The 16906-nt window shown below is 39.7% G+C and overlaps 1 protein-coding gene across 1 annotated transcript in view; it reads left to right on the top strand.

Annotated features, from left to right (window-relative positions):
* The window catches only part of cpt1a2b (carnitine palmitoyltransferase 1A2b), a 54399-nt gene extending 41125 nt beyond the window's left edge, over window positions 1–13274 (top strand). Inside the window, exons 14-19 of the mRNA XM_051940966.1 lie at window positions 310–474; window positions 3694–3822; window positions 4685–4840; window positions 5795–5908; window positions 7306–7398; window positions 9040–13274. Coding sequence (XP_051796926.1) covers window positions 310–474; window positions 3694–3822; window positions 4685–4840; window positions 5795–5908; window positions 7306–7398; window positions 9040–9168 — 786 coding nt within the window. The 3' untranslated portion in view covers window positions 9169–13274. The remainder of the gene's footprint in view (window positions 1–309; window positions 475–3693; window positions 3823–4684; window positions 4841–5794; window positions 5909–7305; window positions 7399–9039) is intronic.
* Window positions 13275–16906: the final 3632 nt, after the last annotated feature.

The following is a 16906-nucleotide window of genomic DNA, read 5'->3' on the forward strand; positions in this document are numbered from 1 at the left end:
TAAATGGTTTTCCTGTAATTGGTTACAGTGAAATTGTGGCAAATATGAAGCGAATAAAACTGTTTTTCATTTTCAAATCTCTGCATGACTTGTCACCTTCCAAAAATAATATATATAGAAAAATAAAATATTGTTCTGCCTCTATCGTCTCCTCGTGATGCTGCTAAACCTCTGGTAGAATCGCCTACATCCTCATCAACAGATCATGCGATTCTAATGGCCTCGGTCAACGTTCAGTCTTTTGTGTTTTCTGAAAAATTTAAGAGGGTGTGTACGTGGTGTCTGAAGGTCTGTTTCTCTGTCTCTCAGGTTCAGGCTCAGGTCTGCTCTTCTCTGGCTGTTGCCCAGGCGCTGGCTGAGGACGTGGACTGCCATGTGTTTCCCTTCAGAGAGTTCGGAAAAGGACGGATCAAGAAGTGTCGGATCAGCCCCGACGCGTTCATCCAGATCAGCTTACAGCTGGCATACTACAGGGTAACACTTCCATGGTCGCAAACGCAAAACATACACCCTGTCAAAAGTCTTACGAGACTTTCTCATTCAAATAAAGTAGAACCTGTCCTACAACTTTTGACAGGGGATGTACGTCTCGATTAGAAATGTTTTATTAGATTTCAATCCAGGAACCTGATGTGGTTGAAATCTGTGAAGCGAGCAGTGAAAACACAGGGACTTGGTTTGTTATCACTCAGCACATATCTTTGTTCTTGTTGACTAAATGCCATTATAGATGTTGAGTGTTGACTGTGTGGCTAACTGCACATTCATTCACATTAACAGTGGTGCTGGTTCATTGAAATTACTGGGAGTGAAAGAGTTGCTTTTAAATTGTGTAATTAAAACCAAGGAGAAATTATGGATGATGTTACACACATTTATCTGTACTTCGTAGCGTTTCTTCTGCAGCTCCGTGCAACTGAAAAGAAAACCTGTATATGTAGCTTCATATTTTTTAAAACGGTGGCTAAAATGAAAGCCCTCAACCAGTCACACATGTACTGAACACCCACTCCTCAAAGACCCAAGCAGGGACTTTTTGGTGTAAAATAATTTCCCAGGAGCTTAATTTAGACTCAACACAGTCCTTGGGTGAAACTCATGCTCTGGAAAACACCCTTTAAAACAAACAAAAAAGCTGAGGTTAGTTTGAGATTAGATACCGATGACCTGCAGCGTTCACATTAATGTTCAATTAGGCACAGCAATGCACTGTTCAAATGGTTCAGTTGTGGATGAACAGACGAGGAGGACACTCGCTCTGCCTCATAGTCGTTATGACTTCCCTCTAATTGATTTTGGATGCTTTTATGCAACCAAATAATGCTTCTCTAAATTGTTGATTCCTGCAGGGTTCTGATTGTGTTCATACCCTCTGAATTTAGCATGTCGCTCTTAGACTTTTGACACACTTGAGGTCAAAAGTTTGCTCTGGCTGAGCGTCTTTATGTACAAACCTCGATCAGATTTGTATTAACTGCCCTGTTTTATCTGCTTTGGTTGGAGCGGCACAGATTTAAATACCACCTGTTTATGGACACATGTCTTTGAAAAAAATTGCAGGTTTGTCGACATTAGCCTGACTAAACTTTAACCTTACCTTTAACAAGCCAAGAAAAGATAAGTGCAGGTCTTTTTCTCTGCATCTGAGCTCATCATTTGTAAGTTCTAGCCTCCTGTGTCCTCATAGGGCTTGGTGGTAAAACCTAAAATCTGTACTATAATAATTAATCGCACGTTTGCTTAAGGTGTTATACATCAGTTTGTGCTGGTTGCCTTCTCCAGTCCTGTGAGCAGCCGCTACTGTGGCTGAATGTGAAAGGAAATGCGATGCGTATTATTAGCAATTTATGAAAATGAAGACTTCCAAATGTCCAGATGTTGGTCTCTATTGTTGAGGCAGATGGAATTGCAGTCGAATCTGTCGACTTAAAAGTGTAAACATACTCCCACTTCAAACTAACTGTGAACACTTGTTAATAGAACTGTAAGCTTTGGTGATAGTGGATCATTTGCTTTCCTGGTTCCTGGAGTCTTCATTGCTTTTTAATTGGTCTGTCTTTTGTGAATGATTTATTTATTTCTTCTTCTCATAGTCGATCAAGAAATAGTTCTGTAATTTCTGCCTGGAAGCATTTCCTCAACACAAATTTTCCCGGTCAAATCTGTGCGGCCATTTTGCTTCTTGTCTTTCCTGTTTATCTTTATATCTGTTGTCTTTGAGATTTCTTTTTTTCCCCGATGTACATCTGAGAGTAGATACAAAGGAGATCAACTAGCTGCTAGTACAAAGGCTCCTCGCTGCACAGCTGTGACCTGACTGGGATTTGAACCACCAACCTCCTGTGCCAAAGTCCAAGATGTTAATCACTGAGTTATCTCGCTGCTTCTTGTCTCCTGTCTGACCCTGATTCGAATAAGTCTGAATCATCTGTAGCAGGGCTGTCAAACTCTTTTTAGGCCAAGGGCAACATTTGCCCAATTTGATCTTAAGTGAGTCAGATCAGTTAAATTACAGCATGTTAACCATAAAGCTTCAAATTTTTCCTTTGTTTTCATGCAAAAAAGTATGTTCTTGAAATGTTTACATTTAATGAACAAAACATTATGAACAACCTGGAGTTTCTTCAGGAAAATGAATTCAATTTCAGCAATAATAAGCCTCAGTTTATCATTTACACGTTACAACTTACTGATCACAGTGTGTCTACAAAGGAACAAAACATTTACTCTTGATCAAAACAACAGTCAGACAAGAAAAGACAAAAAACAACAAAACTCTGGAATTCTCTCCCACCAGACATCTGCAACATTGTTTCTTTACCCCAGTTCAAGTCAAGACTCAAAACTCATCTGTTTAAGTCTGCATATTCATTGTAATTTCATTGTTTATTTTAACTGTTGTGTTACTTTTGTCTGATTGGGTTTTTTTTAACAGATCACAGTGTGTCTACAAAGGAACAAAACATTTAGCCATGATCAAAACAACAACAGTCAGACAAAAACAAGGCAAAATATTACAAAAATGAGGCACAAAATGACAGCGAAAATCAAACGACAAAAAAACGAGACAAACGGCACGAAACAAAACAGAAAAGAGACAAAAAAAATTGTGCAAACAAGTTAAAAAGCGCCAAAAAATGGACAGATTGCAAAAATGAGACTAAAATTTACACAAACGACATAAGCGAGACAAAAAAAGCAAAACGACACAAAACAATGAATAAAGCAAAGCTCTAAATCAGAAAAATAAGACAAAAAATACAATTGAGACAAAAAGAAACACAAAACATACAAAATGAGAAACAAAACAACAAAAACATGAGACAAAACTCCGACAAAAAACAACAAAACCAAGACAAACTATTACAAATATGAGACACAACGCGACAAAAGAACAATCTAGGATTTTACTTTATGATCAAAACAACTTGTCCAGAAATTATTTTAAATTTGTTGTTTTACACATTTACAATTTGCAGTTAATGTCTTCTCTGTAATTGTTACTCTTTACAAAATCGTCCCACAGTTCAGATTGGACCCTCTGGCGGGCCGGTTTTGGCTCGCAGGCCGGGTGTTTTATAGCTGGAAATGTCTGCCAAGATGACCAGCTTTGCTTAGTAGAGGTTTTATTATCTCGAATGCTGTCATCTGTTTTATATTTTCCCATCTTCCTCTCCTCCTTTTTTCCGTCAGGATCGTGGTGGTTTCTGTCTCACGTACGAGGCATCGATGACCCGTCTGTTCAGGGAGGGCCGGACGGAGACAGTGCGATCCTGCTCCAATGAGAGCTGTGCCTTCGTCAGAGCTCTGGAGACTGCAGAGGTATTCGTGAATCACTTGATGGAGCCGTCTTTCATGTAACCCCCTCTGGCCCCGTTGTTTGCCCAAAATCAACATGTTCCTTATCACAGTCTGGCAGGGTTGACGCCCTCCCTCAGCCTTTATCTCAAGCTACTCGAAACAATCTCGCACCACATTTCACTCCAAGCCACTGTTGAAAAGTGTTATAAAATAATATCTCTCTGCACACAGATCGAAGACTGATCATGAGGTGTTTTGGGTGTTCAGTACCAATAATGATCCATAAACATCCCAGAGTGCAGTAGAGATGATTTGGGTGTCCAGAATCTTACCTCATTCACTTTGCTTGATCAATTACACATCTATTACAAATAGGAATGTCTGTAAAAAGAATATCCAGTGAACAGTCTGTAACAGATTAATGTTGTGTGCATTAATGAGTCATTGGATGTAAACTGAAGTTTGGTTTGCTTGTTGATTAGCTGAAAGCTGGAGGCTTTATGGTGGCATCTTCAATGTAAGCTGCATACGTCAACGCATGATAGCAATTTATAATTATTAACCCCAGACACAGGCAGGATTGGCCAGGATCTAACAGCAAATCACACTCTACATCTGTCCACACTTCAGACAGTCTAATAATTTGTTACATAGCATCCAGGATGAAACATCAGAGCTATCAGAAAACTCCCATTTTCCTCAGTAGACATCAGATATTGTTGCTCCTTAAAGTCCAAATATTAAAGTGAGTTTACTATTACTGGGTTTTCTGTTTGCAGATATCTGCAACTGTGCTATGTTTTGCTTATTTTTTGGAAGTTTAAAGGCTGTAGATTGATTACGTGTGATTGTATTTGATGAAAATGTGATGTGGTTTTGACAGGGAGAGGAACAATGCAGACGTCTCTTCAGACTGGCTTCTGAGAAGCACCAGAACCTTTATCGAATGGCGATGACCGGAGCTGGAATTGACAGACACCTCTTCTGCCTCTATGTGGTCTCTAAATACTTGGGGGTGGAGTCACCTTTTCTCAAAGAGGTAAACCTTTAGTCAGGCCAAAGCAAGCGCAAAGAAAGTGTCCACATCTTTTTGAAATTAAGGAACATGACAGCTCCAAATCCTGTCACATAATAGCCCCCAAGAACATCTGTAGACCCTGGATGGATGGATGGATGGATGGATGGATGGATGGATGGATGGATGGATGGATGGATGGATAGATAGATGGCTAGATAGACTATAGATGGATAGATAGACTATGGATGGATGGATAGATAGACGATGGATGGATGGATGGATGGATGGATAGATAGATAGACTATGGATGGATGGATAAATAGACTATAGATGGATAGATAGATAGACTGTAGATAGATGGATAGATAGACTATAGATGGATGGATGATGGATAGATAGATATAAATATTTAAATGGATATAGACTATTGATAGAGTATAGGTAGACTATAGATTGATTGATAGACTATAGAGTGATAGATACATTGATAGACTGTAGATTGATGATAGATACATTGATACATAGATAGACTATAGATTGATTGATAGACTATGGATTGATAGATACATTGATAGACTGTAGATTGATGATAGATACATTGATAGACTGTAGATTGATGATAGATACATTGATAGACTGTAGATTGATGATAGATACATTGATACATAGACTATAGATTGATTGATAGACTATGGATGGATTCAAAAAATTGAGACACAATACTATAATAAAACACTTCTAATTTTACAATCTATAGAATTATCAAACGTATTAAAGGTCAATATACAGCATTTAAATTCCATTGAATATGAGTCACTTTTGACCTGTTGTTGTGCCTCAAAGGGCTTAAGTGATTTCCAGTGTAAAATTACAATGGTTCATTATTCCATTATTTCGTTTGGCTGCTCTTACTGCTAGCCGGAAGGATCGTCTTACACATCTTCTGCTTCAGTCTATTTGTCTTTTGTCCCTCAGGTTTTGTCTGAGCCTTGGCGCCTGTCCACCAGTCAGACCCCCGTTCAGCAGATAGAACTGTTCGACCTGAAGAACAACCCAGACTACATCTCGCTCGGTGGAGGATTTGGACCCGTGAGTAACTTGCACTTTCTTCTAGTTGTAACTGTAAGTGATGAGAACACAGTTGGTGTTTGGTTTTATACCGTCAGATTCTGGCTACAGGCAGTCCTCGGATTATGACGTCCTTGACCTGCAGCGTTTTGTTGCTGCGTCAAAACCGGTTACGTAAAACTAGTTGGTGAGCGGAGCAGATGAATAAGTCGTCAAGCGGCGCTATAAGACGGCTTTGTTTATGTTTTTCGGTGATACATCGTCTTTGATTGTGCTAACGTTTTGCCCTTCATTATGGCTCCCAAGCATGAATCAGACTCTTCTGATGCTTCGAAGAAAAGGAAAGCCATCTCCATGTGTTCTGTCTTCACTTCAACTTCAAAGCTGCAGCTGTCCAACTAGTTAAACTCACGGTGCAGAACGAATCGTGAGTCGTAGCAAACTTGACTTCTTTACTGTAGCTCTTGATGGACATTACCGAATGAAAACTGCAACAGAAACAGAATAAAACAACGTAAATACATGTAAATAAATCCTTTTAACTGAACCAGTAAGTAAAGTAGGGAGCCGTGCGTCCAGAAAAGCACGTTTGTGTGTAAAGCTAAACATCAAAATAGTGGACAGGAAGTGAAAACTGTCAACAACTTCAAAATAAAGGCTTTTTTCAAAATCAAAGTACATCGATAATTGTGCCTTAAGGATAACACACCATTGAAGTGAAATTAGATTAAATAAAACGCTCAGAACAGAAACACAGATGAACATCGACATCATTAGATCAAGTTGTAAAAACATCCATCCATCCTCTATCCACCGCTTTATCCTCACTAGGGTCATGGGGGGTGCTGGAGTCTATCCCAGCTGACTCGGGCGAAGGCAGGGGACACCCTGGACAGGTCACCAGTCTGTCACAGGGCTACATATACAGACACACAATCACACTCACATTCACACCTACAGACAATTTAGAGTAACCAATTAACCTCAGCATGTTTTTGGACTGTGGGAGGAAGCCGGAGTACCCGGAGAAAACCCACGCATGCACAGGGAGAACATGCAAACTCCATGCAGAAAGATCCCAGGCCCAGGCCGGGATTTGAACCGGGGATCTTCTTGCTGCAAGGCGAAAGTGCTAACCACTGACCCCACTGTGCAGCCCTGTTGTAAAAACAGTGCAACAGTTTTTTTATCTTCTTCTAAATGACTCATACATGCATAAAGTCATTGTTATTCGTGACTTTTATGAAGAACCGATCAATATCGTGATCCACCTAACGGCTTTGTTTACTTTTTCGTAGGAGTTCCGACTTACGGCAAAAATCGACTTATATCAACTGTAGGAACGGAACTCCAGCTGAAGTCGAGGACACAATAATGTATTTTATAGCCGCCGTCTCACATGATCTCTGTCATTTCAGGTTGCTGATGATGGTTATGGGGTTTCATACATCATTGTGGGCGAGGACATGATCAACTTCCACGTGTCGTCCAAGCACTCCTGCAGTGAGACGGTAAGTAAAGCCTTCATCGCTGTCGCTGTTGTTTAGAAAGGTTACCGATCACTGAATCAAAACGACGACATGATGTCCGGCAGAGACGTTTCAGTGAGATTATAGTAAATTTATGAAGTGGAATAGGAGAAAGTCATTTGGAGGACAAACATAATTTGCAATAGTTGTTGAAGAAGACACTTTTGAACATTGTAGCTAACACTCCCTTGCAGTGACTTTTAACGTCCAGGCAGACTGTGAATTGCTCTTTACAAAACTACTGAAGACAGCAGTGATAGTGATGTTTCTTAAACCGCAACTGACGTGGAAGTGATGCAATGATGTGGCAATCCTTTTGTACGCACAAACAACAGGATGTTTCTCTACTTCTAGTCGAGCTGTAACCTCCTGGCATGATTTTCGTTTTCTGTTGAAACGTGCCACAAAGCTGCAGTTGGTGGGAGGCAGCAGAAGACCTTTTAATCTGTTTCCAACTTCTCAGCATTTCCACTGAAGATCCCCTTTACTCATAATTTAATATTTTGAGGCATTCCTACGTTCTGTTGTGGTGCTTGTGGCCGTTTTGCACGTCTCATGCTAATCCTGCTAATCCTCAGCAGATTTACAGTAAAAGTCATTGTGCTATTTTGTGGGTCTTTGCAGCTGAATCTCTGAAATGCCCCTTCGGCATCAGGCACCAAGATTCTAGCAGCAAATCCTTTATGTCCTCTCGTGTTTATTGGAAGCAGCTCTGAACAACTTCTTATTTAGGCTTTGTAAGAGACATGTTTCTAATTAAGACTGTAAGGTGGTCGGAAAGTCCTCCTGTTTAGATTTTCAACGCCTATTTAGGGAAGTAAGGAGACAATGGAGGCGATGGGGTTTATGTTCTGTCCTGTGTGGTGCCTTTGTTCTTCAGTTTTGTTTTTACTCACCACTCACTACAGGTTTAGGAGAATATCCTGCTTTGGTCGACAATGAGAATTATCTTGAGAAGCTTGGTTTGCCAGAACTACTCAGTTATGTTTAGGAAAACAGCCCTGTTTGTGTTGAACTCTTTCACAAGGTGTTTACAGCTTCTCCTTAATTTTTTGGGATTATTCCGAGGTCAGTGCAGCTGCTGATATTAACCCAGTGATCATGAACAGTGGAGGAATGTTCCTTTCATGACTCAGGATTAATGCATTAAGCTGTTTGCACGTAAGCATCATCATTTACTGAGGAAGTTTCAGTGAATTGGCGCTCGGTAAGTTCACCGTCTGGCTTTCGAAGTCTCGTCTTTCATTTCTTCTTAAACCACGAAACACATGACAGGACGGACTCCGTTTGTCTCACTTCCTTTCTCAGAATCTCATTTTTATCACGTAATCCTGAAGAGATTCTCCTGAAGAGATTCTTAAAGGGAAGTGATTTCTTTATGCTTATGCAAAAGGTTTATGTAAAAAAAAAAAAAAACTTCCATCAGCAGATCCACGGTTCTTGAACTCTCAGTTAAGCTCTGTCTTATAAATGAATGACCTGAAATCGTTGCCTTGTGTAACTTTACCACTCGCTATCTTCACCGTCTGGTTTTGATTGTCTACCCACAACCGCTTTTGTTTTTTTCCTTTCCCTTTTCAGTTCCTCTTCACAACGCTTGTTTTCAACTCTTTTCTTTTCTAGGACTCCCACAGGTTTGGAGTTCAGATCAGCAACGCTCTCCAAGACATCATGGCTCTCCTCTCAGCTGACACCAAAACGTCTTCATCTCACAAAGGCGCCGCCCAGCCCCAGAGCAAGAAGCAGCTATGAATCCACGTTATTCCCCCGAAGAACCTGTCACCCTGATGAGAAAGTATAATCTGACTGTCAAAGGTGAATTTAATGAGCTAAATCAAAGGGAAATGTCAGTTACATAAAAGTTACTCAGCTATTGGCTCTTTGCACCACAACAAACAATCAACAGCCACACCTGTGGCCTCGCTTTCCCGCCACGTCTGAATGTCATGATTGGCATTCTTTCACTGAAAAGGCATGAAGTTCAAAGCCGTTTCTGCGTGACCGGGCTCAATCAAAGCTGCCTGGCAGCTGTTTCGAAGCAACACACACCTTTGTTTGATCTCCGCTTTTCTAGTGTGTAGTTTTTGTATTTAGTTTTGATAAATGCTGCAGAATGCTTCTAGTCCTTATTTTCTCTGAGGATATGAAACCTGTAACGGGCAATTTTTAAGAGAGATGGGGCAAAGGTCGTCGTTTAAGAAGGAAGTCTTTAGAAGCAGGACGTCTCTGACAGTAAGTGATTAAGAGATCCTACATCTTAATCAAAGTAACATCATTTATTACAATTCTATGTTCAAGTTTAGTGGAAAGAGGAAGGCAAAAAGGGAGGTCCGACCAAATTAGACCCGTTTATTTGTTGTCATTTGATCTGATGTGTTTGACGGGACGTGAGGTTTACGAGTTAGAAAGTCTCAGTCTGATCTTTGAGAACTTCAAGTTGTTTCACTTGATGTTCATGTGAAAGTTTTATGCATCACCTGATCTCTGGATGAGCAGCCTGAATCGATACGGAACGTTTCAGGTCAGTAGTTCAGCTGCTGATGCAATAAACTGTGTAAACTGTGCAGAAATGTACTCCACCAATCAAAGGTTTGGACACACCTTCTCCTCATCCGATGCTTTTTAATACTGAAGATTAACACTTCTTTGTTTACAACATAATTCCGCATGTATTCTTTTATAATTTTGTCGTCTTCTGTATTAATCTAAAGTGTAGAAAATAAAGAAAAGCCACTGAATGAGAAGGTGTGTCCAAACGTTTGACTGGCAGTGTATTTGTCCCACCTACCGATCTACCTTAGAGCTGCCACAACACATCATCATTTTCTTTTTAATTATTGTAAATCCTGTTTTTTACGTCCACATTTGCTTCTGTGGCACCGGTATCACAGGACTCCACAGTGCTATGAAAGATGAAAAACTTGCCGTGCTTTGATCAGGATTTAATGTGAATCCATGAAGTAGAGGTGGGGTAACAGAGTAGGTCACCATGTGAGGCCATCCTGGTTTGTTAGCCAGCGATTTAGCAAAACTCAACATATTCCAAGACTAGACTCTACGATGCATCATGATAGCAGCAAAAAGCAGGAATTCTGTATTCATTGGCAGGTCAGTCAATTAGTGTCAGTCTCCTCATCTTCGTCATCATATGTTTAAGAAGTGACACCACAAGGAGTTGATATTTGGTGCCAGTATAGTGATGATGTATCTCAACAGGAAGCAATATAAGATGTGTTGACATTTTTGTTTTATGTCTTATTCCCACCGTAAAGTAACTATAAATGTGGACAAGAAAAAGAAAGATTTTTTTTCCAGAGTTGAATCATAAAGAAGGCACTCAAGTACCTCAGATTTGTACCTGTACAGAGCTGGTGAGTGACGTGAAGTGAAAAAACTGGTTTCCTTCTTGAGGTTCAGCGTGGATGTAAATGAATCTTCTTGAAACTCGAAGCAGCCACAGATGTCTTTGAGCTCCTGCTTCACATGCAGAGATTTCTGATGTTTTTCAGCATCTCTGTGTGCCAGCTGGAAGACCTCCAACCATTCTGAGTGCTTTCAGAGCCGCATCGAACAATACTCATGTGGAAACCGAAAGCGAAATGATGAAAGGCCGTCCGAGCCACTGCTTTGGATTTGGTTTTATCGGTCGCCTCTTATTCAATTCAAATGAACACGACCATTCAGAAGTTTGGGGTCACATAGAAATGTCCTTTTTTGGTGGTAGAAAAGCAGTTTTTTTCAATCAAGATGACATTGAATGAATCAGAAATACAATCTAGACATTGTTAATGTGGTAAATGACTATTCTAGCTGGAAGTGTTTAATGGAATATCTCCATAGGGGTACAGAGGAACATTTCCAGCAACCATCACTCCTGTGTTCTAATGCTACATTGTGTTAGCTAATGGTGCTGAAAGGCTCATTGATGGTTAGAAAACCCTTGTGAGCTTTCATGGAAAACATGAAATCGTCTGGATGACCCCAAACTTTTAAACGGTAGCGTACATATGCCATACCTTTTATGTTTTGTTTTCAGGCTGTTTTGATGGAGATCAGGTGATTACAAAAAGAGCAGCGCTTTATTAACAGCCACGTGAAAGTTGGATGTAAGGGAAGAAGGGAGAAGTTTGGACTTTCTCTGTTTTTACTTTGTATTGTCGGCTCAGTGTACTGATTAATGACATGTAGATAATGTGTGGGTGTGTGCTTCAGCTTGCCATACAGTCGTGTTTTACTGCAGGTCCAGAGTTTATTATAAGTAGATTGTGCAACGCTAGGCCTGCTGAAACCCTTTCAAATGTTCCAAATATCCCAACAGAGCCCACTCCTCTTGCTGCTCCGAGGAGCTTAGAACTCTCTGCGCTGATATCTCTTCAGCAATGAACTACAAACTTGATCTGTAGCCACGTGGCCCATTAATATAATCTGAAACATGCTGTGGCAGTTTGGTTTGGGAGAGATAGAAGACATATGTGGCTGCTCTTTGTCTTTTCTCTCGCAGCTTTTCAAGATTCGTTTTTGTGTTTATTCAACAGTGACAATGAGGATAAGTAGAAAACGTGGTGAGAAAGTAGGTTGACTAACCCCAAACACTCAGTTCTTGGGTAACTTTTCTACTTCAAGATGTAGCTGTGCAAACATAAAGAAAAAGAAAAGTTGACTCCTGGGCCAGTGGAAATGTTTCCCAGAAAGACGTGCCTGAATTCAAGTGTTCTCTCAGTTTCAATGCAACCTTTTAATCAATGCAATTCCTAAAGGAAACCTCACAGCGTGTATTTCTGAACCGTTATCCGTGTGTTTGTGTCGGTCAGAATGTAGAATAGTTAGCTAGCTACCGTTAGCATCAAAATGAGCATCACAGATCTATTTTAGAGTTCTTTCTATGCCTGAAATTACCAGAATATGTCTTATTCGGGTTAGTATGAGTGTCCAGAAAGTTCCACTCCTGCAGCTACGCTCTGATGTCTCCTTTCTAGACACTTATCTTGATAACTTCTCATAACCTCGGACAGCATTGGCTTCCGTTTCCGTCTCAGGTTTCACACTTGCGGCTCATTTTCCAAGTTGTTTTCTGCCTTTTTGATTCTTGTTTTACGACGTCTCACTCACACAGACGCACACTGACAAATCAGTCGGTTTTTTACCAGATTTACAAAGGATTTTTCTACCTCTCTGCGCTCTTCTTCGGCAGTTTCTGTACGTGTGAAGCCCAAAGGAACCTGCTCGGTGCTCATTTTTGTTTTGTTTTTTGCTTTTATTTAATCACTTTTTTTTATAAATCTCCAAAAACAAGCTCACGTTTGCAGTGGAAACAGTTTGAAAAAAAGATTTCAGATCATTTTTAATCACTCATTCGTTGTTTTGTATGTCTTTTTAAGGACATAAGGGCTTCTTGTAACGTTTAGGAAACTGTCGTAGAGCTTCGGTTAAATGCATTAAAATCTCTACTTGATACCGCAGTCTGCCTGAAAGACGTACAACCAGATCCTGTGCCTGCTTCACTGTGCCACATTTATTATTCTGAAATGTGTCACGGGGTAAACGACGCTCAACAGTTTGGAAAATGAGCCTTTTTCAAGAAGAAATCAGCAACACTAGCCTTTAGCAGCAGGCTAAGACGGAAAGATATTAACAGTAGCACGTGTTTTTCTTACTTATTGTGATTATTTTTTGTGGGATTCGACGTTCTGTTTTTGTCTCTTCAGCCTGGTTTCCTCGTGATGTCGTTCACTGATTTCTAAATGACGCTAATATCACTCTTTTGGTACGTCATTTTCACTCTAACACCTATTTAAGTGTAAATTGTGGACTTTGATGGATACGGTGTGCTTTGTAAAATAAAATATTTACTCACCCTACACTGTTTCTGCCTTTGGTTTGTGCTTTATCACTGTTGAATTCATTTATTTATTTGTCTTTTTATGGATTTAGGAGCACTGATTAACTCTGTAGAGCTCCTGTAATATAATAATCAGGTATTAATCTAAAAACTTATTTTAATTCAGGTTCCACATTTAGTGTTCCAGACCAGTAAAATCACAGCATAAAAACCTATAAATAACCACAACTCAACATTTTTCCTTTTGTTTTAGTGCAAAAAAAGTCCAATCTGAAAATGTTCACATTTAAAGAATTATTGTTTTACAAAAACTCTATGAGCAAACTGACATTTCTTCAGAAAATTAAGTTCAATTTCAGCAACATTATGTCTCAGTTGTAATGATCTCAGAGTGTCGGCAAACACACAAAACATTCAGCCTTCTGGAACTGAATGATATTTTATTGCATGATCAAAACGACAAATGTCAGACAAAAGACTAAAAAAAAATGACACAAAATGATACAAAAATGGCACGAAACAAAACAAAAAAGACAAAACTAGGCAAAAAAAAGTCGTCTTGCTGCATCCATTTTTTACGATCCAAGAACATTTGGCACATTATGGTGCATTTTCTATCTTAGCATATTTTTCTGCATCTACACCTTCTGTCAAAAGTTTTAGGACACTTTCTTATTCAAATAAAGTAGAACCTGTCCTACAACTTTTGACAGGGGGTATATCTACCACATTTGGTACACATATGCAGCACATCAGGCTGAACAAAAAAGTCAGTGACAGCCACATTCCAAACCCAACAGGAAGTGAGCTATTTTGCGTTGAATGTCAGATTTTTCATTTTTTTCGAGAGCGAACTCCTCCTAGGGGGTAAATCCAATTCACAGGACGCCTTAATGATCCAAAGTTATTAAAATCTTTTTCCAAAGTCAAAGGGCGTGTCCGTGGCGGCCTCTGGAATTTTGATTCTTCGCCATGAAATTTCAAATGCTGTGTAAATGCCCTGAACATGCTCCAATCTGCCTGAAACTTTACATGTATGATCAGAGTCCTGCCCTGATCACATCCATGTGATGAAATACACCCCCTGTCAAAGGTTGTAGGACAGGTTCTACTTTATTTGAATGAGACAGTGTCCTAAAACTTTTGACAGGGGGTGTATATTTTATTTTTTTTATTTATTTTTTGTGATGGTGTCACTTTGCTCTTTCTGCTGGCTCTGCAACACTGCAACATTTCCCCGAAGGAAGCGATACAGTCTTCTACTATTCTGCTGTTTCATAGAGTGGGTCAGTGGAACCGGGCTTCCTTCTTTGGGCTCAGTCTACACACACAGCGTTGCCAAAAATAGCAGAGAACATGACCAGAGATTCTTTGCACCCAGTTCTCCGTCTGCTCAGACAAACAGCTGCACCGTCAGACACAGGACAGAGGCAGAATCACACAGAAAACAGTTCTACACAAGTTTTTTGGTGAACAGTTTGTGCAATAAACCCTCACAGCCTCACTCATCCCTCGTCCAAAATGACGGCATGTATGTGCGTTAATCCCCCACATGTTCCTGGACAGTTCTTACAGTCACAATCACACTCACACCTTCAGACAATTTAGAATCTCCTCTTAACCTCAACATGTTTTTGGACTGGGCTGCACAGTGGAGTCAGTGGTTAGCACTTTTGCCTTGCAGCAAGAAGATCCACGGTTCAAATCCCGGGTTGGGCCTGGGATCTTTCTGCATGGAGTTTGCATGTTCTCCCTGTGCATGCGTGGGTTTTCTCCGGGTACTCCGGCTTCCTCCCACAGTCCAAAAATATGCTGAGGTTAACTGAGTACTCTAAATTGCCCGTAGCTGTGAATGTGAGTGTGATTGTGTGTCTGTATATGTAGCCCTGTGACAGACTGGTGACCTGTCCAGGGTGTCCCCTGCCTTCACCCGAGTCAGCTGGGATAGACTCCAGCACCCCGCAACCCTAGTGAGGATAAAGCGGTGTATAGAGAATGGATGGATGGATATTTTTGGACTGTCAGAGGAAGCTGGAGAACCGAGAGAAAACCCACACATGCACAGGGAGAACATGCAAACTCCATGTGGAAAGATCCCAGATGAACCGGGGATCTTCTCGCTGCGAGGCGACGGTCCAGCTACACCTCCTTAGGGTCTTCAAATGTCCAGTATGGCGCCGCCTGAAGCTGACATAGCGCGAAGGCAGGGTAACGGAAATCATTTATCAATATGACTGAGGACACACTGAATTGCAAAGAGTTTTTGTGCAGTAAATGTATTATTTGACAGGGACCGTGTACAGGAGAACATTAACCCTCGTGTCGTCCTGCGGCTCATAATTGACCCATTTTGAAGTTTGAAAATGTGGAAATAAAATATATTCTCATCGTGAAACTTCTAATGTCCACATTTTTAACATTTCTGGGAAGTTTTTTTTTTAAACATTTCTTGGTAGAAAAAAATGTCAAAAATGTTTCTTGAAGAACATTCACAAAAAAATCAACCAAAATCCAGCAAATTTCACTGGATTTTGGTTGACTTTTCTGTGAATGTTCTTAAAGTTTTACTGATATATACAGCACCCTCCATAATTATTGGCACCCCTGGTTAAGATGTGTTGAAAGCCTTAAAATAAATTTTATTTTTATTGCAGAAGCATACTCTCACACTGAGAAATTGTAGAAAAATGCATTATAGGAGAAGATTAGGTGCTGTTTTGTTGGCAAAAGGGGGTTGTACAAAGTGTTAACATCAGAGGTGCTAATAATTGCGGCACGCATGATTTGATGTAAAAAGAATTATTTCTTAATGAGACAAATCCAGGTCGTGACCCGGGGATTTATTGGTTGCCAGACAACAGTGTTAACCACTGAGTCACTGTGCATCACAATTTGGGTTTATTTTTATTTATTTTTACTCGACTCCAAGACAACCCTGCACAAGAACTCCTATGTCCCTGGAGTCTGTCTGAGCACAAATGTCAAACAAAAAAGCCTGACTCTTGAATTTATTTACTCTTACTTGGTAGAAACCTGTTCTCACTTCGACAGTCTTTTTGTAGTAAGTTCTTGTAAACTGCAACTGTTGACCGCTGATTCATTGTTGAAGTGCAATAAAAAGGGAAAACAATCAATTTTTGTATTCTAGTAATGGTTCTATTAACCCTCCTGTTGTCCTCATTTATGGCACCAAAAAATATTTGTTCCCTTGTCTGAAAAAAATCCAAAAATTCAGCAAAAAATTCCCCAAATTTATAAAGAAAATTGCAAAATCTTCAGGAAGAAAATTCCTTATTTCTTTATTTAAAAAATAAAAACTAAAATAATTTAAAAATTTAAATATTTTCAAAAATGAATTAAAATCTTCCAAAAAAATCCTAAAAATATCTAAAGTGATTTCATATATATCAGTAAAGGTTCTGATATTTTCTTTAAGAACATTCAGAAAAAAATCAACCAAAATCCAGCGAATTTCACTGGATGTTGGTTGATTTTTTTCCCCAAATGTTCTTAAAGAAGCATTTTTTTAAACATTTCTTTTTTCCCACCAAAAAGTGTTCAAAAATTTCCAAAAAAATGTTGAAAATGTGGAAGTTTTTGCTGTGAAAGTATATATTTTTTCCACATTTTCAAACTTTAAAACAGGTCAAT

Source organism: Acanthochromis polyacanthus, chromosome 21 (assembly GCF_021347895.1).
Source record: "Acanthochromis polyacanthus isolate Apoly-LR-REF ecotype Palm Island chromosome 21, KAUST_Apoly_ChrSc, whole genome shotgun sequence".
Lineage (NCBI taxonomy): Eukaryota > Metazoa > Chordata > Actinopteri > Pomacentridae > Acanthochromis > Acanthochromis polyacanthus.